At 41.2% G+C, this 24038-nt stretch overlaps 1 protein-coding gene and 1 pseudogene across 1 annotated transcript in view; both read left to right on the top strand.

Moving 5' to 3' along the window:
• LOC123230434 (zinc finger protein OZF-like) overlaps positions 1–12255 on the top strand; it is a 31520-nt gene extending 19265 nt beyond the window's left edge. Inside the window, exons 3-5 of the mRNA XM_044656597.1 lie at positions 10570–10685; positions 11751–11899; positions 12141–12255. Coding sequence (XP_044512532.1) covers positions 10570–10685; positions 11751–11899; positions 12141–12255 — 380 coding nt within the window. The remainder of the gene's footprint in view (positions 1–10569; positions 10686–11750; positions 11900–12140) is intronic.
• Positions 12256–22382: 10127 nt separating this feature from the next.
• LOC123230436 lies at positions 22383–23762 on the top strand (annotated as a pseudogene).
• The last annotated feature ends 276 nt before the right edge of the window (positions 23763–24038 follow it).

Genomic DNA, 24038 nt, shown 5'->3' on the forward strand with positions numbered 1-24038 from the left:
AGTGTGTTTCTTGTAAACAGCATTTGAGGATTCTGGTTTTTTAGTCCATTCTGCTATCCAGTTCTGCTTTGAGTGAGCTTATCCTATTCACATTCACAGTTATTATTACTAACTGTATTTCTCTCCATCCTGTTTTTCTCCTATTTATCTTCTCTTTTTTCTTCAACTTTATATTGCTTCTGAACATTGCCTTCCCTAATCCACCCTCCCTTCTGTCAGTGCTCCCTTTTTCTTATTCCCCTCTCTCTGCTTCCTTCTAGGGTAAGATAGACTACTATTCCCAACTGAGGATGGATGTTATTCCTTTTTTTTAGTTTTTAATTTCTGTTTTAGAATCAATACTGAGTTCCAAAGTAGAAGAATGTTAAGAGCAATGCATTTGAGTTTAAGTGACTTGCCCAGGATTACATAGATAAGAAATGTCTGAGGTCAGGTTTGAACCCAAGACCTCCTTAGTCTTGACTATCCCTTGAGCTGCCCATATTTTTCCTTCTTTAAACCAATTTTGATTCAAGAATTACATGCCACTCCCTACCTTTCCCTCCACTGTAAAACCTCTTTTGTATCTCATTTATGTGAGAAAATTTATCCCATTCTATCTCTCCCTTCCCCCTTCTCCTAGTTCATCCCTCTCTCACCCCTTGATTTTATGTTTTTGAATATCATCCCATCATTATCAACTTACATCTGCACCCTCCATCGAGTTATACTTGTAACTGCACCAATAATGATAAATTTCTGAATTGTTAGAATTCTTCCCATGTAGAAATATGAAGTGTTTAATCTTATTGAATCCTTTCTCTATCCCGATGACCTATTTATGCTTTTCTTTTGTCTGGTATTTGACTGTCAAATTTCTATTCAACTCTGGTCTTTTCTTCAGGAATGCTTAAAAGTCCTCTATTTCACTAAATTTCCATTTTCCCCCTGAAGAATTATACTCATTTTTGTTGAGGTGATTCTTGTTTGTAAACCCAACTGCCCTCAAAAATTATAAGCCCTCTATTCCTTTAATATAGAAGCTGCCAAATCTTGTGTAGTCCTGACTGTGTCTCCATGACATTTGAATTGTTTCTTTCTTGCTGTTGGTAATATTTTTACCTTGTTCTGGGAACTCTCAAATTTGGCTATAATATTCCTGGGAATTTTCCTTTTGGGATCACTTTCATGAGGTCATTGGTGAAATTCCATTTTACCCTCTGGTCCTAGAATATCATGTTAGTTTTCCTTAATAATGTCTTGAAATATGGTTTGTAGACTCTTTTTTTATTATAGCTTTCAGGTAATCCAACACTTCTTAAGTGATTTCTCATTAATCTATTTTCCAGGTGAGTTGTGTTTCTTTCAAACCTTCTGTCTTAGAATCAATACTAAGTATTGGTTCCAAGATAGAAGAGCAATAAGGGCTAGACAATTAGGGTTAAGTAACTTGTACAGGGCCACACACAGTGTCTGAGACTAGATTTGAACCCAGGACCTCCAGACCCCAGTCATGACTTTCTATCCACTAAGACTAAGCCACCTATCCATCTCTATTTTTTCTAATGAGATATTTCACATCTATTTTTTTCATTCTTTTGATTTTACTTTACTGTTTCTTGATGTTTCATGGAGTCATTAGCTTCCACTTGCCTAATACTCATTTTTAAGATTCTTTTCTTCAGTGAGCTTTTGTATTTCCTTTTCCATTTCATCAGCTGTACTTTTTAAGGAATTCTTCAGTCACTGTTGTTGATCTCTTACCATTTAGACAACTCTACTTTTAAATGAGTTCTTCAGTGGATTTTTGTACATCTTTTTCCATTTTATCATTTCAGATATATATATATATATATATATATATGTATGTATGTATTTTAAACCCTTACCTTCTGTCTTAGAATCAATACTATGTATTGGTTCCAAGTCAGAAAAGTAGTAAGGGCTAGGCAATGGGGGTCAAGTGATTTGCCCAGGGTCACACAGCTAGGAAGTGTCTGAGGCCAGATTTGAGCCTAAGACTTCCTGTCTCTAGGCCTGGCTCTCAATCCACTGAGTCACCCAGCTGCCCTCAATCAGTTCAGCTTTTTAAGAAGTTGGCTTCCATGGAATTTTTGTGTGAGTGCTTCTTTTACTATTTGGCCTATTCTATTTTTAAGGTGTTATTTTCTTTAGCATTTTTTGTGCTGCATTTACAAAACTATTGCCTCTTTTTTTCATTATTTTCTTGCATCAATCAGTCATTCTTTTTTTTTTAATTTTCCCTTTACCTCTCTTATTTAACTTTTAAATCCTTTTGGAGATTTTATAGGAATCTGTTTTTGGCCTGATACCAATTCATATTTTACTTTGAGGCTTTGCATGTAACTGTTTTGACATTGTTGTCTTCTTCTGTATTTGTGTTTTGAACTTCCCTGGGACCATAGTAATTTTCTATGCCCAGGTTCTTTTTACTTGTTTTATTGTTTGTTTGTTTTTGCTCATTTTCAGCCTATTTCTTGACTTTTAATCTTTTTTTTTTTTTTTTTTTTTTTTTGGTCAGTCAGTCAGTAAACATTTATTTTTTTTTAACATTTGTTTTTATTTTATTGATAAATTATGAAAAATTTTCCATGGTTACATGGTTCATATTCTTTCCCTCTTCTCCTCCCAACCCCCCCTCCCATAGCCAACATGCAATTCCACTGGGTTTTACATGTGTCATTGATCGAGACCTATTTTCCATTTGACTTTTAATCTTAAGTTAAAATTGGACTCTGCTCCCAGAGTGGAGGGAGTATTGTGCCAACTTTTCAGGCTTTGTGGTATTCTTTTCAGAGCTAGTTCTGGGGGTCTATACATTTTCAGTTCTTCAAAGGTATATGTTATAAAGAGAGGTGTGATCACCACTCTCCTGACCTATGTTATGGTCTGTGAAAGACCACAGGCATTCTTTTTTGCCCTGGAACTGTGACCCTGTGGCACCTAGCTCTGGGGCCATGAACCAAGATTATGACCTCTATCTGATTATGGGCAATGCAACAGAATCCTGCATTCAGTGCCATTGAATTGTCCCCTGTAATTTGACCAGTTATCTGTCTCTTACTCTCTGTAGGCTGAAAGCTCTGCAAGCTGCAGCCACCTATTCAGTCACCTGTAAGGCCATGCTTGTTTGCTAGGGTGCAGTCTGTGCTGGACTGATCTCTATTCTTATCCCAGAGACACAGACCATTCCTACCAACCTTCTAAATTGTCTTTGGTAGAAAACTGTTTCACCTCCATACTTTTGTTGGTTTTGCCCCTCCACAATTTATCATGAGGCATTATTTTAATGTTGTTTGAAGAGGAATTTGGGGGAGCTCAGGTGAGTTGCTGCCTTTATCCTACTATCTTGGCTCCACCTCCCATGGACAGAATTTCTGTCAAAGCACACACTTAACTGAAAATTTAAACTAAAAGGAAATAATTGTCCATGTGACATCTAATGCAGTCCAGTTCTGATTACCTCTGAACATGAGAAGAGATTTGAGTAAAGAGTTTCAGGAACAGTGGGCAAAAAAAAATTCAGTATAGAGGAGGATAATGTTGGATAAAACAGGATGCCCATAGTAATTTAAGAAAAATTGCACAGTCATTTGGTCACACAGAGTAGAAACAGGAGAAAGTTACAACAATGTAGGCTTGATGACTAGAAAATCTACCTAATAGAGCTATACAAAAGGGAAATGTGATGCCCCAAGTTAAGCAGCAAATTCCTTCCTTTTGGCAGGTTTTTTCCAGAAAGAGAATGGATAATCACTTGTCAAAGCTTTTTTTATATATACACTATAATGCTTATAGTAGTTTTTGTTGTGGTGCCAAAGAACTGGAAACCCAAGTAGATGCCCATTGACTAGAAATGGCTAGACAAATGGTGGTACACACATGAAATACTTTGCTGTGGTGTTAGAAAGCAACAACAAATGTAATGAATTCAGAAATGCTTCATAAATTAAAAACAAAATAAAAACAAAATCACCCTAGACAATACAAAATTAAAAAAAAAAAAGAAATGCTTCAGAAGAGTCACATTACAGAGGCAGAGTGAAGAGCCAAGAAAACAATCTTTGTGAGTGCCACAATGTAAACGGAAAGAAGTTACAGAGAAATAAAAAATAGTTACAAAATTATGAAGAAAAAGTTTAACCTTGACTTCTTGTCATAGGTGGGTGGTAGGTATGTGGTTTTGAAACATTGCATATTTTCTAAGATATTTTTCAATGTGTTGATTAGCTTTGTAGATTTTTCTCTTTAAAATATTCTTTGTCATGGGGTGATTTGATGGAGGAAATTTAAATTATGTGGAAACAAAAGATCAATAACTTTCTTTTTAAGCTATGAGGAACAGAGAGGTGACTCAATGGATTGAGAGGTAAGACTAGAGATGGTTGGTCTTGGTTTCAAATATGACCTCAGACACTTTTTAGCTGTGTGACTCTGGGCAAGTCACTTATCCCTCATTGCCTACTGTTCTGCCTTGGAACCAATTCACAGTATTGACTCTAAAAAGGAAAGTAAGAGTTTTTAAAAAATCCCACTATAGAAGACCTTCTTGTTTTATCAAAGACTTGGGAACAAAATGGCTACAATTAATGGAAAGAAATACCTTTACTTGTTAGGGGATGGGTTCTGTGAAATATGGAAGGCTTGTAGGAACTGATAAAGAGTGAAACTTGCAGGACTAGAACATCTTAGATAGTGACTAACACATTACAATGAAACCCAAATTTTGGGAAAACCTAATCATTGCATTGATCAACCAAAACCAGAGTATCAGTGATATAACATACTATTCGACTATGAGCCAAGCCAATTCCACAGGACTCTTGATGAAAAATGCCTCTTTCCTCCAGAGGGAAAAAAAAACCAGATGGAATCCAAATTAAAACCAAAGCATATTACATTTCACTTTGTTCATTTTTGGTTTTAGTTTTATTCCATAAAAGAGCTGAAAAAATTTTACATGATTGCACATGTGAAAGCTATATAAAATTGTTTACTATTACAGAAGGAGGAAGAAAATTTGGAGCGCCAAAGAATATTAAAATTGTTTTTAATTGGGGGGAAAACTAAAATATTATCAAAAAAATCTTCTAAACTTCCTTCTCACCTGTAGACCCTTCTCCCCTCTGACACGAACTATTATAGTAGTTTGTTAAATGTTAAATGACTGGCTCACCTTTTAATGTTAAACATCTTGGATATGGTGCCTATACTTAAAGGATTGGAATGTTGCAAAAGCCAACCTATTTTTTTAGCATATATATGCCAACTCTACATATATATTATCATATATAAGTATATACATTTTTACCAATTATGTGTAATAAATTAATACATTTCCATACACATTTTCCTAAGTTATATGATTGAACATATCTCCCTCCCTTCCTTCCATTCCCCCTCCCAGTGCTGGCAGGTGATTTGATCTGGATTATACATGTATTATCATACAAAACATATTTTTATATTGTTCATTTTTATAAGTGAATATCTCAAACCCCCAAACATAAGCCCAAATAAACAACTGAAAAACCACCTGCTTTCATCACATTCTGACTCCAGCGGTTCTTCCTCTGCTCTGGAGGCGGAGAGCATTTTTGTCCCAAGTTCCTCAGAATTGTCCTGGATCATTGCATTGGTGAGAGTAGCCAAGTGTGTCACGCTGGATCATTCTACTATATTGCTGTTATTGTGTACAATGTTTTCCTGAAAACCAACCTTTTAAAAAGAAGATCATTTGACTGGTAGATAGCGGGAATTGTCTAGCTTTCAGAATACTTTGAACCTTGTTTGTGACGTGGAAGCCTTTGTGAGTCAGCCTGTTGAAATCCATGGTTGCATCTCTTTCCAGAATCCTGTTTTAAAAGCATGTTGTTGTTGGGATTGTTCCCTCACATCCACATCCTCTTGCCTCATGGACCATAGCTAGCAGCGGGTTTTCTTGGCCAGGACGCTAGAGTGGTCTACTGTTTCCTTCTCCAATCATTCCAGTGGATTCTTTTAAAATATATAAAACAGAACAAAAATAAAATACATAGGATTACAAGGCAATTTGAATGAACCAGCTCTGTATTTATAGCAAACATGCACACGTGTACATGTAGACACCACATATACAAGTCCACAAACATGCATGTATAGAGGTATGCTCTCTGTACATACATGTGTGCAAATAAAGGTCTCCAACACTCTCCTAGAAAGAGGCTATTTGCTTTCTAGTTGTTGCACATGCCATGGGGATTTCCTACACATGTACCCACCCTGTGGGTTCCCCGAAGACCTTGGATCCTTTCATGATCCACATCTGTTAAATATTTTACTTAGGGGGCAGGACAGACAGTTCTCACTTTATGTAAATTCACATTACACAAATCTGACTTTACATAAAGAATTTTGAAAGAAATTCACATTCCAAAAAACCCCCTCCAAAACTATGCTTCCATTCCTGAGTTTTCTCTCTCTCTTCCTCCCTATTGGCGTGACACTCCTCAGCCTCCCACCTCCTCCCTTTTGAACAACAGCAAAAGAATAAATGCTTGGAGATCTTGCCAAGGCTGCCGCCAGCACCTCCCAGATGGGAAGGCTTGTCTCGAAGCCTTTGGCACTGAGAGAGCCCTTTGCCCCTCTCTTCTGCCTGCCTGCATGTCTGCCCCCTTCTCTCCACATCTTTCTTTGGTCCCTGCCAGCCTGCCCTGGGGCTGTCCCCAGCCCTCACATGTTCCTGCTGCCCTTGCTTCTCTGTCCCCAGCCTCCATGTGCCCTCCTCCTATGGGTGCACATCTCCCTCCCTGCCTGCCTCCCGCCCCCATAGAGGTCTGTGGAAAAGTAGAGTTACCCAAAGCAATAACTCTCCAGGATCATTTTTACAATATTATTTCCATTTAGTCATGAAACACAAAGTGGTTTGATCTTTGCTTTGGCTTCTATTCGTTTCTCTCCATTTTTCTTTCTGGTTTAAAGAAACTAATGATTTGGAATGGAGAGGTAAATGAGGAGCATACCCTATAGTCAGCTCTTTCCAACTGAGAAATTAGCCAGTTTGTTTCCATTCCAGTTAAGAAGTGTTGCAGGTGACTACCTTCCTTTACTAGTAATTGAGGTGGTGACAGCTTAGGCAGGACTTCTAACCTCTTTGGGACTCAGTTGCCTGACATGTAAAATGAGCTACTTATACAGTATGATCTCTAAGATCTTTTCAAAATCCAATTTTCTTTGAGGCAGATGATCTGATTTGGGACAACTTTTTATTAAATTACCCTTTGTACGTGTTGAAAAGGGGTTCCTTTGGCTTCTGCCCTTTGCTCCTTGGTCTACCCTTGGAGAGTACAAAAAATCAGTTTATCCTCCAGTATGCAAAGCGTGTAAATGGAATTAGCTCTAGCCCATTCATAGTCAAAACTCTACTTACCCGACATCATGTCATCCCCACCTCCCTTAGTGGGGAGGGGAGATGAGTTACCCACAGGTGACAATAGGTAACAAATCAAGAACAAGGGACTGCCCAAAGGGCAGTCCAAATCAGTGTAGAGGCTGCCATTTGTCCACTTGAATTAGAGGTGGACCCACAGGAAGTGACGAAAGATACTATCTCTTCAAGTATGTTGGTTACTTCCTGTTGGGGCAGTTCCCACTTTGAACTTGGTGCTGAAGCATCTCGGCTGAGACCTCAGGCTGCTTCCACTCTAAATTGTCACGTGGGTAAGTTAGTCTGACTTCCTTGGCCTACCTTGGCGTTTTCCAAACTCTACCTTAAGTAGGCCTCTTGCCTCTCTGATTGCTAAGGCCTTGAGGCCTATAATTTAGTTTAATCAGCCTTTTAACCCTCTCTCTCCGTCCAGGCCTCTGCAGGCCTGGACTAGACTCTCCCTCTCTCTATTTCTCTACCTTTTACTTTCCTAATTGTAAATAAACTACCTTAAACCCGATCCTGACTTGGGTCTATTTTAATTACGGAATCAATCTGAATTATTGATTCCTGGCGGCCACATTTTAAATATATACCTATAAAATACCTAAAATCTCCCTCTTACCAAAGAGGTGTGATAAGAGCACAAAACTTGAATTCTACAGACTTTACTTTGGATCTTGGGGAGAATTTTAAAGGTTGACCAGGAGAAAAATCACATGATACATCAAGAAAGCATTTGTAAGCATCTTTTCCTACATGCCTGATATTTTGCTAGGCACTGGGGATGCAAAACCCAGTATGTAACAGCTTCTGCCTTCTGGGAGTTTATACCCTTTCAGAAGAAATAATACATACAAACGTGTGTGGAAATTTTTCAGTTATAATTCTGAACTTGTTGAAAATCACAATATATATACTGGAATGAAAGCACATTTAGGTAATGAATCTAATCAGGCCTTCTCCAGTAGCATAAACATTACTCAGATTCAGAGAATTCATATTGGAGAAAAACATCACAAACGTAATGAATGTAGAAAAACTTTTAGTCAGAAGACAAGACTTATTCAACACCAAAGAATTCACACTGGAAAGAAACCTTATGCATGTTATCAATGTGGGAAGGCCTTCAGGCAGAAGCGAACACTTATTGAACATCAGAATTTTCACTATGGAAAAGAAGCCTTATAAATGTAATGAATGTGGGACAATTGTGGGAAAGCTTTCAGCAAGAAGAGATCCTTTATTGAACATCAGAATATTCATACTACTCAGAAACCTTATGAATGTAATAATTATGGGAAGACCTTTAGGCAGAGGAGAACACTTACTGAGCACTAGAATATTCATACTGGAGGAAAACTGTATAAATGTAATGAATGTGGAAAGGACTTTAGTCTGAAGGGAAAACTTGCTTGCCATCTGAGAATTCATACTGGAGAGACACTTTATGAATGCAATGAATATGGAAAAGCCTTTCTGCAGAGTTCAAAACTTTCCCAACGTCTGAGAATTCATACTGGAGAAAAACCTTTTGAATATAATGTGTGTGTGGCAGGGTTTTTACCTGGGAGGTAGGACTTATTGAACATCAAAATGTCATGCTGAAGATAAACCTTATGGATGTGGTGAATGTGGGAAATCCTTCAGACAGAAATCCAGACTTATTGAATATCAGAAAACTCATACTGACAGAGACTTTATAAATGTAATAAATGTGGGAACGCCTACAGACAGAAGACGGGACTTATTGGACATCAGAAAAAAATCATACTGGGGAGAAACCATATGAATGTAATGATGTGGGAAGACCTTTTGTCAGAGAACACACCTTATTGAACATGAAAGAATTCATACTAAAGAGAAACCTTATACATGTAACGATTGTGGGAAAACCTTCAGTCGTAAGAGAACACTTACTGAACATTGTACTATTCAGACCAGAGAGAAACCTTATAAATGTAATGAATGTAGGGAAGGCTGGACTGACTTTACCATCTGAGAATTCATACTGGAGAGAAACCTTATGAATGAAATGAATGTGGGAAGACCTTCCAGTGGAACACAAACCTTACTCGACATCAAAAAATTCATACTGAAGAAAAATGTTAAGAACGTGGAAAGGCTTTTGGTTAGAAGACAGCACCTGATATCAGAAAATTAATACTGAAGAGGAAACTTAGGAACATAATGAATGCCATTTTCAGAGAATATATTGAACCTTGGAGAGAAAAAGGAGAGAAATCTTAGGAATGTAATGAATCTGGGAGAGCCATCCAGGGGAGTTGAGAATTTATTCAACATTACAATCCATATTGAAGAGAACCTTCATGAATATGGGAATGCTGTTGTCTCTATTGAATATCTTAAAATACTGGAGGGAAACTTTAGTAATATAGCGAGGGAGGCAGCTAGATAGCAGAGTGGGTAAGAACACGGGCCTGGAAACAGGAAGATGTATTCAAATCATGCCTTAGAATATCCGAGTTAAAATTCTTCCTCAGTCACTTAGTAGCTATCTGACCCTGGGCAAGTTGCCTAATCTCCTAGCCTCAGTTTCCCTGGGAAAACAATAAAAACACTAGATCTATGTAATATGCACAGATGTAATAAATATTAAAAAACTTTCAAATTCTCTACAAAACGGGGAGACTAGCACCTATTACACAGGGCTGTTTGAGGAGCCACTGTGTCTTCAGAATTTTTTTAACCTTATACACTAGATTGAAAATAATAATTATGGGAAGGCAAGAAACCTCGTGGAACATCAGAGAACTCATGCCAGAGAAAAAAGCTTTGTGAAAGGAGTGGATTTGGGGAACCAACCCATCCAGTGGAACAGGAAAGGGAACCTCAAAAAATGGATACCTGAGCTATAATGACAGAGCAGAATAGCCGAGATGGAAAATAAAATGCCTTTTGTTGCTAATGGATTGGCTTTAAGGGAGACGACGCGGGTAATAAACAGATTAAGCGCCTGCTACGTGCCAGACAGGATTGGGAATGGATACAAAACGGAGAAAAGCTGGCTGAGCTGTCCAAGGTAGGAAGAGGGTGTGGGCTCTCCCGAGCATGTGCACAAGCCTCTGGACTACGTTTCCCAGAAGCCTTTGCCTGCCCAGCGGGAACCATTGCCCAAATGTTTTTTCCTCTCCCGGGCTAAGGGGTTATAGAAAAAGCACGTTACTTGACAGCCACCAGCTTGCTCTGGGCCGTGCAGGGCGATCCCGGGCGGAGACAGAGCGAAGCTGGCGCGGGGAGGGAATCGGACCGAACTCCGGTATCCGTTTTTAACTGCTCCCCGCCCCGCGGCCCGCTTGCCTACAGCCCCGCCTTTCGCTCCAACAGAAGCGTTCATTGGACAGTGGGGGGGGCGTGCCCAGGAGCACCGTCCAATCAGAAGTTCCCCCACCACCCCGTGCTGCTCCTACCCAGCAGCAAACTATAACTGCCCCTGCTCAGGAGTCTGCTCTTCAGTGCATTCTGCTGTCGGGGCGGGACCTTCTCAGACCTGCCTCGCACCACGGACTGATCTTAGCGAAGACCTGACTTTCCCAGCCCCTGGACCCAAGCGCCTCCAGGACCGTCGTGGGCCCCTTGCCGGTGGTCTCTCCGTTGCTTGGACTCCCGTCCCCAACAGATGGCCAGCCGCCGTGCCTACCTGAATGTGTGTCGTGGGTGGGATCCGACTCCCCGTGACCCCTCCAGCGGGGGTTTCCTTGGCAGAGATTCTGGAGTGGTTTACCATTTCCTTTCTCTAGCCCGTTTTAGAGATGAGGAAACTGAGACAGACTGGGGTAAGTGGCTTGCCCAGGGTCGCACAGCGAGGACGTGTCTGAGGTCACATTTGCGCGTTCATCTTTTCGATTTCTCCTCGCGCCCATCCTGCAGAACCCTAACCCCCACCGCGCGCCTCTCCAAAGTTTTCTTTCCTCATCTCTGTCCCGTCTTGCTCCTCGTTTTTCCTGCCCTCCCCACTGGGCTTCCCCCTTCCACTCTCCTCGCCCCTCCTCCCAACTCTTTCTCTCTTCCAGCCCTTCCCCATTTCCCTTCATTCTTCATTTCAGAATAACTGGACACAGGACTGGGAGGACCGCAGGGCTACCACGGAGGCCAGGCAGGTGAAGAAATGTGCCCCAACTCTCACCTGGACCAGCTGCCGGTGGTGGTGATGGGGAGGGGCGGATCTGCTGGGAGGACCTGTGCCTGAGGGCTCTGGTAGATGTCATTAGTTGTATTCATTCGGGACAACTTCCCCAGACCAGTTAGCCCCAGGACACCTTCTCCCTAAGGGAGGGCGCCTGCTCCTCCGTGGAGGCGAGTCCACAGGGGGTGTTGCCCCCAGACCCACAATAAAGTCCTCTTTTACTCGCTGTGGAGGACGCCTGTGGCTAAATCCTTTCCAGAACGACCCAGACCAACCCTTCATGCACATTATTTTGGTGGCCGGTATGGGGAAGTGAAGTTCTGGGCTCGGACTTTCTCCATTTCGAGGTAAGCCGCCTTCTCTTTTCTTTCCTCTTGTGGTCGGCACCTCCCAATACCCAGAAGGGGCGGGGAGGGGGGAGGAGAGAATTGGCCTCTACCTCGAACAAGCTCCTTAAACCTGGGGACATCCTGCCAGGAACCTTGTGTGCTAATGGTCCAAAAGAGACAGGAATCTAGGCTTAATTGGCTTTACTTAGGGGTTGATCTCCCTCAATTCCCTGGGACTCCCCTTTGGGTTGTCTCTTAGATCTGGGAAAAATTCAGCTTCCACTAAATTTGAGCCTGACAAGGCTCCTGACTTGCTTGATGACCTGCTCCTTTCCACCCCACCTAGCACCAGCACCACCATCATTGGTATCTAGGGCTGGAGCTTGTAACAACTTAGTGAACCTTCTGCCTTCTTATTCTTCCAATGGAGGGCCGATTGGGAACCCCTCAAATAGCAGAAGTGGAACCCCTTACTTGGCTTCCTCAGAAAGGCCTACTCTCTCCCCTCTGAGGGAGATAGTGGGTAGGAATGAGGGAATTGCAAGGGAACATGTCCCTTTCTCCGTGGTTGACCTCTCCCAAATCAAAGAGAAATTGGGAAGATGTTCAGAGGGCCCCACTAAAATTGTGGGGGAGGTTCTATAATTTGACCTATCTTGGGATGATGTTAATATCATCCTTTCATCCCGTTGTACTGTAGAGTAGAGAAGGATATGGGACTTGGCTCAAAAATTTGGGGATGACATGGCTGAAACCAGAGATAGTCAATACCCACATTGGGCAATAGCTGGCCCTGTGGCTATCCCTGGGTGGGTCTATGTGGAAAACCGCCCTAACGGGCAAATGAAACCACTTGCTTACCTTAGTCTCACTGAAGAATGAAAAAGGGGATGAAGAAACAAGTAGCTTATGAACAACTTAGAGACTACCCAGGGAACAGAAGAAAATCGTGCCCTTTTCCAAGGAAGACTAGTTGAAGCAATAACAAAAAATAATAAACTGATTTCTATCCCAAATCACCTGAAGGTGCTGCCATCCTGGGTACGTACTTTATTGTCAATCTGCCTCAGATAGAAGGAAACCCCCTTGTTGGCTATGGGGACTCGGAGTCCACAGTCTCAACTTTTGGAGATTGCCTTTGGAGTGTTTAATAATAGGGATCAAGCCTTAGTACAGAAAATGGACTGCAGGTTTAGGGCAAGGAATAGAGAAGAGGCTCCAATTTTGGCTACCACCATATCCAATGACCAAAAGAGGACCAGGGCAGCTTCTGGGCTGATAGTTCAAGTTTCAAATGCTACAAAAATGGCTATTGGTTTAGAGTGCCTTCAGAGGAGGAAACCTCCAGGCCTTCGTGCAGTGTGCGGCCAAGAAGGCCACTGGAGGAGAGGTTGGGTTTTGAAGAGAAATCTAAGAAATGTTTTGAAACCTACCCTCCCTTTACCTTGCCAGTTCCTTTGCTGGGGAGAGATTTAAAGAGTTTTGAGGGGAGGAGAGCTGGAAAAAGTAGACACTCTCCTATTAGACCCCAGGTGTCCTCAAAGTGGGTCTAGATGCCTTTCTTCATAGGGGACTGGACATCCTGGGATAGTCAGAATGGTCAGTGATGGTGGAGGGAATGTGGTGTTCATTTCTGTCTAGATTTTAGGGGAGGGAAGGAAGTCTATTTATAGAAACTATTTATTCTCAGATCTCTGATAACACAATCCTTGATCTTCAAGATGTCGTCTTCTGCATCCCTCTACATAAGAACTCCCAGTTCATCTTTGCCTTTGAATGGGCCTCTCTGGGTGAAATCACATCTCAACAGATTTCCTGGATGATTCTCCTTTAGGGGTTCAGGGATAACCCTCACCTGTTGGGTAACGCTCTAGGAAAAGACCAAAGGGACCTTTAATCCTCCCTTGAGGACAAAAGGATAACTCTTAACTTCCTGAGAAGTTACAGGGTATCCTTAACTGAAGTCCATGGTGTTATTTGGAAGGAAAGGAAAGTTTGAATTCAGATCCTTTTCTTGTATTGGCAAATGTTTTAAAGACAAGTATATTTATTCAGCAGTAAACTATAAGGAGGTAGGGAAAATCTTCCACTTGATCTTTACCTTCCCTCTTTAGTGCTCAATTTCAGAGATATATGTTAATGACATTTTATTCTGAGTTCTTAAGGAACTTAAATCCAGCAACTTCCTAGATTTTTAGAAATTAGTCTATAATTATGCCAAAATTATAACTTAGACCTGGAAAATCTAGAAAAATGGTTGGGAGTTCTGCTCCCAGGAAAGTAGGATGTTCAAAGGATATAAGATTTACACTAAGGCTCAGCAACTCTTGGGAAAGGCTTCGTATTTCCTACCCTTGCTGAAGCAATCACAACAATTGCTTAGAAATTGTATTGACGTAAAATAGCTGACCATTATTTCTATTTTATACCTTGTGCTTTCAAATGACATGGTCAAGTGACTCTTACAATTGAACTCCTTCAAATACTTTAGTCAATGGTCAGAGCCAGCACTGTGAGCCTGACTGTCTCACTTCAGATGTTACAGAGTGGCTGTCATGTTAAGGTACTGGCTGAATTCTTTTGAATTATGCATGCATTAAGCCCAGTGAATGTTAAACGTGCAGAATATTTAAAAGAAGCTAGTGGTTAGGGGAAGTAATGAATGTGTCCATCTGTATCTGGTTTACATGATGAGAGTTGCCCACAGGGTGTGTTGCCCCCAGACCCACAATAAAGTGTCCTGTTTTACTCTCTATGGAGAAGGTCTACCACTGAATCCTTTTAAGAACGACACCGACCAACATTTTGCCCTCATCAGTGGGATCCAAAACTGAACCTGTTCTCTTCCTTCCTAGAACATCCCCATTTCTTTTTAGTCTGCCATGAGTGATTGCCTTCTTAGGAACTTGCTTTGAAACCTCATCATTCTTGGGTCTTGGATTTCTCTCACTTCTCACATCATGCCAGTGATAGGTCAAACAGGGAACTACCTTTAAATGCCATTTACCAGATGCCGTTCTAGGTGTTGCAGAAAACAGAGCAAAATGGAACAGAATAACCCTGCCCTGCAGAAGCCATACAGGCAGAACAGTAAAAAACAAAGCACATAAAAAGGAACTATATTGTGATTTTTGAGTTCACTGGGAAAACCAGGAAGGGTCTTGTGTAGGAGGTAAACTGTCAGAAAAAAGGTCTTGCTCTAAACCAGGGAGTTCATACTGGACATAAACCTTACAAATAAATGTGGGAAGGTCTTTTGGAAGAGAACATACTGAACATGAGAGTTCATAATGGAGAAAAATCATACATATGCAAAGAATGTGAGAAAGCCTTCCAACTGAAGAGAAACCTCCAAAGAAGGGGAAAAGGCCTCCTGTCTGAGACCATGTCTCATGCAACATGAGTTCATATTAGAGATACGCCTTATAAATATAAATATGGGAAGGCCTTTCACTGTGAGAAAAGTCTTACTGTCAGCATCAGAGCTCTCATACTGGACAGAGAACTTAAAAATGTAATCAGTTTGGAAAGGCCTGCAAATGGTGTGCAGGAGAGGACTGACTGAACATCAGGGAATTCCCACTGGAGAAAAACAACATAAATGTAACGAATATGACAAAAGCCTTCCACCAAAACACACTTGTTTCTTACTCAAGAACAGAGAATATTGGAGAGAAACCACATTGAATGTAATGAATGTAGGTCCTTTGCCAAGAAATACAGCTTGTTCAACATCAGAATTCATACAGGAGAGAAACCTTATGAATGTAATGAATTTAGAAAGGTCTTTTGTTGGAACACATCGAAAAAGTCTTAGTGGTGAGAAATCATATAAATGGAATGAATGTAAGAAGGTCTTCCACCAAAACAGAATTTGTAAAACAGATAATTCAGGTTGGGCAGAACATTTTGAAATGAATGCTTCTCTAGTTAAGAAATTCACTCTTCAACACCAGTGATTTCATAATGTATGAATGGAATGAATTTGGGAAGGCTTTCCTTAAGGGCACATAAGATTTACATGAAAGACACCTTATAAATTAAGGGACATTAGCAGCATTTCAAGGCATATGTTGACTGAAAATTAAAGAATCTTTAAAAATTTATGCTAATTGAGCAGATTCCTGTCCCATTTCTCTGATGATTCTAAACCTTTTACATAAGTCCCTATAAACATTCTCAAATCCCATGCTTGGAGTAGATAACTTGGATTGTTCACCAAGGATACTCTATCAATTTCACAGGAATGCAGTCCCTACTTTTAGAATTAAAGTTCCAGGACCATCACTAGAATTCCTTCCTTTCCCTCCAGGCACACAGGAAGGAGTAGCCATATCTTTGCTAAAATCAATCTCTCCACCTTTGTCCCCATTTCCATTCTTTCCTGGCTACTACAGGGCCTCATTCCAATATTCATTTCCTTTTGCATGTATAGGAGGAGCTCTGGACAGATCAAGTCCACTGAGGAAAGCGGCCATGCTTGCCTGAGATTGCTGGCAAAGACCCAATCTTTCACACAAAGGCGCTGCTGCTCTCAGTCAAAGGTCATCATTAAACTCCCGAGTCTCCCCTCACTCTGAAGAACAAAGAAGTCCTTGCAACATCATGACTGAAAGTTCCAAATCTGCCTTTTCCTAAGAACAGATTAACACTGTTTCTCAGCTTGCTTATGTCTGTAATAGCAACCCTGGTAACGTTCATGTGTGAATTCATTTTCATAAACCTTATTCTGTGGGAAAGTAACACCCCCCAAGAATGTTGTAATACTTAAGATTGTACCCTCTATAAGTCTTTCTCTTTATCATCATAAACGAAGATCATAGCCCCCAGTCATGGTGCCATGATTCTTCTGCTTGGTCCTTCTCAGGCATGCTGGCCTCAGGCTTTCCTGTCTTCCTATCTCGCTCTCTTTCTCTGGTTGTTCTCTCTCCACAGCTACAATGGCCCTCAGATCCAATCACTTATCACCAGACTCCCACACATGACTCCAACACGCATGAATCTTACATCTATCTCCCCACTGTCTCATTGCCATCTACTTACAAACAGCCTCAATCCCCACCAATACAAAAAAAATCTCAATCTCTACTGTCCATGCTCACACCACTAACTATACTATTCCACATCTCTTTTGCCTTTTGCTGTTAAATGTTCTAATGAAACTTAATCCACCTAATGTCTCCAGTTTCTCATTATTTCTTCAGTTTTACAACCTGATTTCTTTCCCCAATGCTCTCCTGAAACTTTTCTCTTAAAAGGCACCAGTGATTTTCTAATCATTCAATATCCATTTTTTCCAGCCCTTGTTCTTTTCTTCTATGAATTCTTGAATGATATCCATCACCCTCCCTTAGATATTTTCTTCTCTGGTCTTCAGGGGTATGACTGATTTGGTTTCATTTTTAATTGCTCCTCTATCCTCTCTCTTTAACTGTTTTCTTTTATATTTCCCCAATTAAGGAGGATGTTCGCCAAGATTTTACTCATGATTTTCTCTTTATACTCTATTGAAAATTTCTTTTTTTTTTAAGTAGGAAACCAAAGGTCTAATTTAAAAAAAAGCTGCCAAGAAGAGTGTCAGAAGGCAGCAGTGAGGAAAAAAGGCTACAAAGAGGGTTGCTTGGCAACAGGTGTATGACCAATGTCGTTTTAAGGGGAAAAACCTGGCTAGTTTCAGCTTTATTTGGTCTCATAAGGCAGAAGCAGGAACAATGCATTTAAGATGGAATAATGTATTAAGGCAGCTAGGTGGCACAGTGGATTGAGAGTTGGGCCAGAGGAATCAGGAGGATCTGGGTTCAAATCTGTCTCAGATATTTCCTTGCCCTAGTCAAGTCACTTATTCCTGTTTGCCTAGCCCTTGCTCTTCTGTCTTAGAATTGTTACTAAGAAAGGAAAGGTTTATAAAAGAATTCTGCCTTGTTTTTGTTGTTCAGTCACTTAGCCATGTCTAATTCTTTGAAACCTCAAAGATCAGAGAGATTTTATTGTCAATGATACTGAGGTGGTTTATCATTTCCTTCTCTTGAGGCAATGAGAGGTTAAGTGACTTGCCCAAGGTCACACAGCCAGGAAGTGTCTGGGGTCACATCTGAATTTGGGTCTTCCTGACTCCAGCTCCAGTGTTCCTAACCACTGAGTCATAGCCACCTCTCAATAATGCATCTTTTTTTGGACCTAAAGTCAGGATATTTTCTTCTAAAAATTAGAGCTGTTCAAAAGTGGAATGAGTTGTTTTAGGAGGTCCTGAATTATATTTTTTAAGTCTTCAAGAGAAGCTGCATGATCATTTGTTGAGTATGTTGTAATGGGAATTTTCTAAGGGAGTGACTTAGATCATATTGCTGCTGCAGTTTCTACTTTAGAATTCTTGGGATTCAGTGATTTATGGGAAGATCTGGCTGCTCTACAAATAGTGTCTTTAATGATGCCTTTCATTTGGGTGTCAGTTACTTTCTGAAAAATTATATACATGAGAAAGGAAGAATATTGGTCAATAGTTCTTTGTTCTTTTTTTAAAACCCTTAATCTTCCACCTTAGAATGAATACTGTGTATTGGTTCTAAGGCAGAAGAGTAGTAAAAGCTAGGCAGTGGGGTTAAGTGACTTGCCCAGGATCACACAAGTAGGAAGTGTCTGAGCCAGATTTGAATCTAGGCCCTTCTGTCTCTAGGCTTGGCTCTCAATCCACTGAGAGCACTACCCAGCTGCCCCCCAATAGTTGTTTTCTTATATTAATAAAGGCTAAGGTTTTTTCTATATCATTGCTGTCTTCTCCTTCAATAGCTTGCAAATCAATCCTTCAACCTCATAATTGCACCTGCTCCATACTCCCTCATGGGCCTTCTTCAGGTACTATTGTGGTCAAGTGAAGCTGTTTCTTCCATTTTTCCTCTCTTCTTGGGTCCTATCTCCTCCTCTCAAAGTACATAGTGAGCCTTGATCTGTTAAAAGTTCCACTGCAGATGCTTCATTGTCCTTGATGGCACAAAAAGTATATTATAAAAATCTAATAATTTCTTTTCCATGTTCATCTTTCAGTGCCTTTCAGATGACTTGGATTAGCTAATTCTTTCATTAAGCTTTCTTTAACTTTCTCTACTGCTTTTTTTCATTTTATGAAGTGTTACTTTCATCATTATCTGCTATGCTTCTCTGTTAGCTTCTCATTTAAAATTTTTTTTACATAACAATACAATTATTTATTTTTTTAAAAACCTTACCTTCCATCTTAGAATCAATACTGTGTATTGGTTCTAAGGCAGAAGAGTGGTAAGGGCTAGGCAATGACTTGCCCAGGGTCATCCAGAGAGGAAGTGTCTGAGGTCAAATTTGAACCCAGGACGTCCCGTTTCTGGGCCTGGCTCTCAATCCACTGAGCCACCCAACTGGCCCCTAAATACAATCTTAATAGTTGTTTTTTTGACATTTTCTTGTTAGCTTTTACAAAATGAGTCTATATTCTAAATCATTATTTCCAACTGGCTGCCATATATCTTGGTGAGTAAGTCAAGAGTTTACTGACTATCTGGACTATTTGGTCTTTTCGTTCGGGCAACAGGAACTTGTTATAGTTGTTATCTATGCCTTTCTACCTATTGTCAATGAACAAACATTAAGCACTTTTCTGTGTATTTGTCAGTTCAAATATGTTTAGGGATGGTTGGAGTTGTTTTAATGGCATGCCATATATTTTTCTCATTCTTTCAGCTTTGTGTTCATTTTAATCAGTGCTCTTGACAATCAGTGGTTTGACAGTACTCTAATGGCCCAAGGGGGAATGATTCTCACATTGGTAATATGTGAAGGGAGCCCTTCTCTCCCCCAGAAATCCCATACTGGAGTCATCCTACCTGTATCCCCAGACAGCTAGGTTTATGTCTCATGACTGGCTGACATAGGTAGCTGTGTGAAGAGCACCACATGGCAAGATTAGAAATAGGCTTCAATATCTATCTGCCTTCTTTATTCAAATAAATATTGATAAACTACATGGAAATTAAGGAACAGGGATTTTAATTTAATTTAGATTTTACAGTTTTTTGGCAACCTGAAGTTTTGGAAAAGAATCCTCATTTTTTAAAGCCTTTTAGTATAGAATAGAGAATAGGTCAGTTTTGCTTCTATCCCTGTTGCAAAGTCATTTTTTGCACTTTCCCTCCACCTCCACAGCTGCTTGCTGTTTGCCGCCTGCCTCTTGGCCCATCTCTACTGTTCCCATCCCTGCTTCAAAGCTGTCACTGTTGCCTCCCAAACACTGCCAATTCCCCGGGAACCATTCTGAACCTGCTGCTGTGACTGGTGAGATTCCCTCTACCCATTTCAACCCACCTCCAGGCTGATTATCTTGCTATTGCGCCCTCCTGAGGCCCCACATGGATGTCAAGTGGCCTCAATAGTCAAAACAATTCATTACTGAGCCCTGACAGCAACAGACTTGCACCACAGCTGCTAAACTCCTTACTGAGCTCTGACGGTAATAGGTTTGTACCAAAGTTAGTGAACTTAAAATTAAAAACAAAAGTTATAGCAGAAGCCTCACTCAGATAGGGCAAAAAGACTCAGGAATTTTCCTAAACAGATAAAAAGTCTAGAATTTTTTAAAATTCAGGGTCAAAACACTAGACACCATGGGAAATATTACAACAAATCAGAGGAAATCAGGCAAAATTCCTCCAGGTTCACCCTTGCACAAATTATTGAATTCTTGGGATGATCCTATTTTTCCAAAAGAACATGGTATGTCAAAGAAGGCAACAACTAGATTGTGTAAAGCAGTGGTTCCCAAATTTTTTTGGCCTACCACCCCCTTCCAGAAAAAATATTACTCAGAGCCCTGGAAATTAATTTTTAAAAAATGTTAATAACAATAGGAAATATAAATGCACCTGTGGCCATCACCGCTCCCCTGGATCGCTGCAGCACCCACCAGGGGGCGGTAGTGCCCATTTTGGGAATCACTGGTGTAAAGCATGGGTAGTAAAATCCTTTACCTGGCCAGGGTATGGTGCTTTTGATTTTAAAATTTTAAAGAATTAAAACTGACCATCAGTAACAAAGGAGTAAAAGGATTTCACCTACTGGCTGCTCTGGGCACATATGGTTGATAATTCAACAAAACCCACTACCCCTGAAAATAGATTGGTTGACTCAGAAAACCCTGACAAACTGCCCCTTCCCCCAACCACTCAACTCCAACTGAACATCAAATCAGACTCCAGTAATCACAGACAACTCAAATACAGGCCTGTTCCCTCTAAGGGATATTCCCACTTAAAATAAACAAGGTAATTTAATACATATTAGGCATCACACACCTTTCTCTCCACAAAACATTAAGAGATTCAAAGAAGAAAAAAAGAAAAACCCTTCCTTTGAAGATGAACTCATTGTAGTCATAGATAAGTTTGAAAGCATTTACAGAAGTTACAACCCGAGCTGGACAGACATGTAGGACTTGATGCACACTCTGATAATGGAAAGAGAAAGGAACAAGGTACTTTCTCTTGTTAATCAGGCCTAGGGAGAGGGGGGCTATTCACTGGCTCACTGAAGACCCTAAATGGGGCTCAAATTCAGAGGAAGATTACATATATCTATGTCAGACTAGAAATGCATTACTAAAAGCAATGAGAGCATGTTCTGACAGACCAGGTACTTGGACTAAATTCGAAGACTTGAGACAAGGGGGAAATGAGAAACCATCTCAGTTCACGGATAGACTTGTCAAACTGGGGTGCAGATATCTTGATCTAGATCTTTCTAGGGGAAAAGATGTTAAACACATAAGAACACATTCTGTAAAAAACTACTACAGGGTTGTTGGGAAATATTTTATGACTAAATGCCCTGACTGGGCCACTATGGACCTTGATAAATTAAAGAGACTAGCAGTTTATGTCTTTTATGGCCATGAAAATGAAGAGAGAGAGAGAGAGAGGACACTGAATTAGTGGATAGAATTAAAGAAAAAGCTGAATTAGAGGAGAAATTAAGGGAAAAAAAGCTGAATTAAAGGAACAAGTTAAAGAAGGAGCTGTAAGACAGACAGAAGTCATAGCTTTTTTAAAGAGACAGAAGTCATAGCTTTTTTTTTTTTTTAAATTTTAAACCCTTAACTTCTGTGTATTGACTTATAGGTGGAAGATTGGTAAGGGTAGGCAATGGGGGTCAAGTGACTTGCCCAGGGTCACACAGCCGGGAAGTGTCTGAGGCCGGACTTGAACCTAGGACCTCCTGTCTCTAGGCCTGGCTCTCAATCCACTGAGCTACCCAGCTGCCCCCTAGTCATAGCTTTTTTAAAGGAACACAAGAAGTATACCCACTCACCTGTCATTTGGACCCCAGAGACCTGAGCATCTCATGTTCCCAGCTTGGTCAAATGCCCCCAGCCCAGCCACCTCCACCAAGCCAGCCTCCTGGCTCCTGTCTCCCAGTGTCCTAGGTAGCTCCTAGGACCCCAGAGACAAAAGTAGAGATGGAAGAGACCTTTGTGGTGGAGAGCCTAGATGTCACTTATGAGCCTGACTTCATCCAGGCTCTCTACAAATACCAGAAAACCTGGGTTAGTCAGGATTGTGGTGTTACTAAGGTGCACCTTATTTCCACCCACTTCACATTCCATACCCCCCATTGGGGGTCAGGCTAATGGGCTAGGGTGGAAATAATGGCTCCACAGTAACAGCAGCTGTGTTGGCCAACCATTTTCATCTCTCCTGGATTACCAAGACTGGTAAGATGGAAGACAACTATTGTGGTTCCCTTCTGCAAGTTGCCACGGTAATGTTGGGCAGTGATGGCCATGGTCAAGATGTCCACGTCCCCTTCCATGCCCTGCTTCCTATGGTTTCACCAAATGACATCTTCAATGGCTGGGACATTTCTTCCTTGAACCTGGCAGATGCCATGAAGTGGGCACTGGTGCTAGAGTGGGTACTGCAGGAACAGCTGAGGCCACATATGGAGCTACTGTGGCCCTGACTCTCAGTCTACATCCCCAAGTTCATTGCTGCAAATCAAGAGAAAAGAGCAAACACCCAGCAGTTAGAGAGGATTTTTCAGGGACATTAGTGAGTTACAAACCAACAGTGGGGTGGACAAAGTCATCGCCTTGTGGACAGCCAACACTGAGTGCTTTTGTGATGTGGTACCCAGACTCAATGACACAGCTGAAAACCTACTTCAGGCCATTGAGCAGAACCTGGAGGTGTCCCCCTCCCCACTGTTTGAGGTAGCCAGCATCTGGGAAGGCTATTCCTCCCTCAATTTTGCTCCCCAAAACACCTTCGTGCCAGGTACAATAGAGCTCGCCAAGGAAAGATGGGTCTTCATTGGAAGAGATGACTTTAATTCAGGCCAAACCAAGATTAAGTCTGTGTCCATCATTAGCTACAATCACCTGGACAACAATGATGGCAAGAACTTGTAGGCCCTGCAGCAGTTCTGCTCCAATGAGGTCTCCAAGAACAGGGTTGTTGATGATATGGTACAGAGCAACCCATTGCTGTACGGCCCCGGGGAGGAGCCTTACCACTGTGTCATGATCAAATACGTCCCTAATGTGAGGAATAACAAGGACGCCCTTTGATGAATACACATCAGAGATTATGTTTGGTGGCACCAACACCATTGTCCTACATGTGTGGACTCCCTTCTGGCCAGCCCTATCATCCTGAACCTAGCGATCCTCATGGAGCTGTGCCAGCACATTACATTCTGCACTGACAGCAACCCCCACTTCCAGAACTTCCATTTATATCCTCAGTTTCTTCTGCAAGGCTCTGTTGGTGCCCCCAGGCACACCCCCATGGCCAACTGCATTGAGAACATTATTAGGGAATGCATGGGTCTTGCTCCCCAGAACCATGCCCCTGCCACCTAGCACCCTTGGGCTCTTCACCAATGGCCCCTATCAATCTCACCCCTTACCATGGTGCCCAACAAGGCTGATGTGAACCCATCCTCTTCAATCACAATAAATCTGGCATGAGAATGGCATCTGCCCTAAAAAAACAAACAAACAAACAAAAAAAGGAACCCAAGAGGCAACCAATGACTTGGGTTTTTTTGTTGTGGGAAGGAACATCATGTAGCTATGGACTATAGAAGCAGGAACCAAGAAAATAGGAACAGAAGAAGCTTGAGAAATAATAACAAT

The sequence above is a fragment of the Gracilinanus agilis genome, chromosome 1 (genome assembly GCF_016433145.1).
Source record: "Gracilinanus agilis isolate LMUSP501 chromosome 1, AgileGrace, whole genome shotgun sequence".
NCBI classification, from domain to species: Eukaryota; Metazoa; Chordata; class Mammalia; order Didelphimorphia; family Didelphidae; genus Gracilinanus; species Gracilinanus agilis.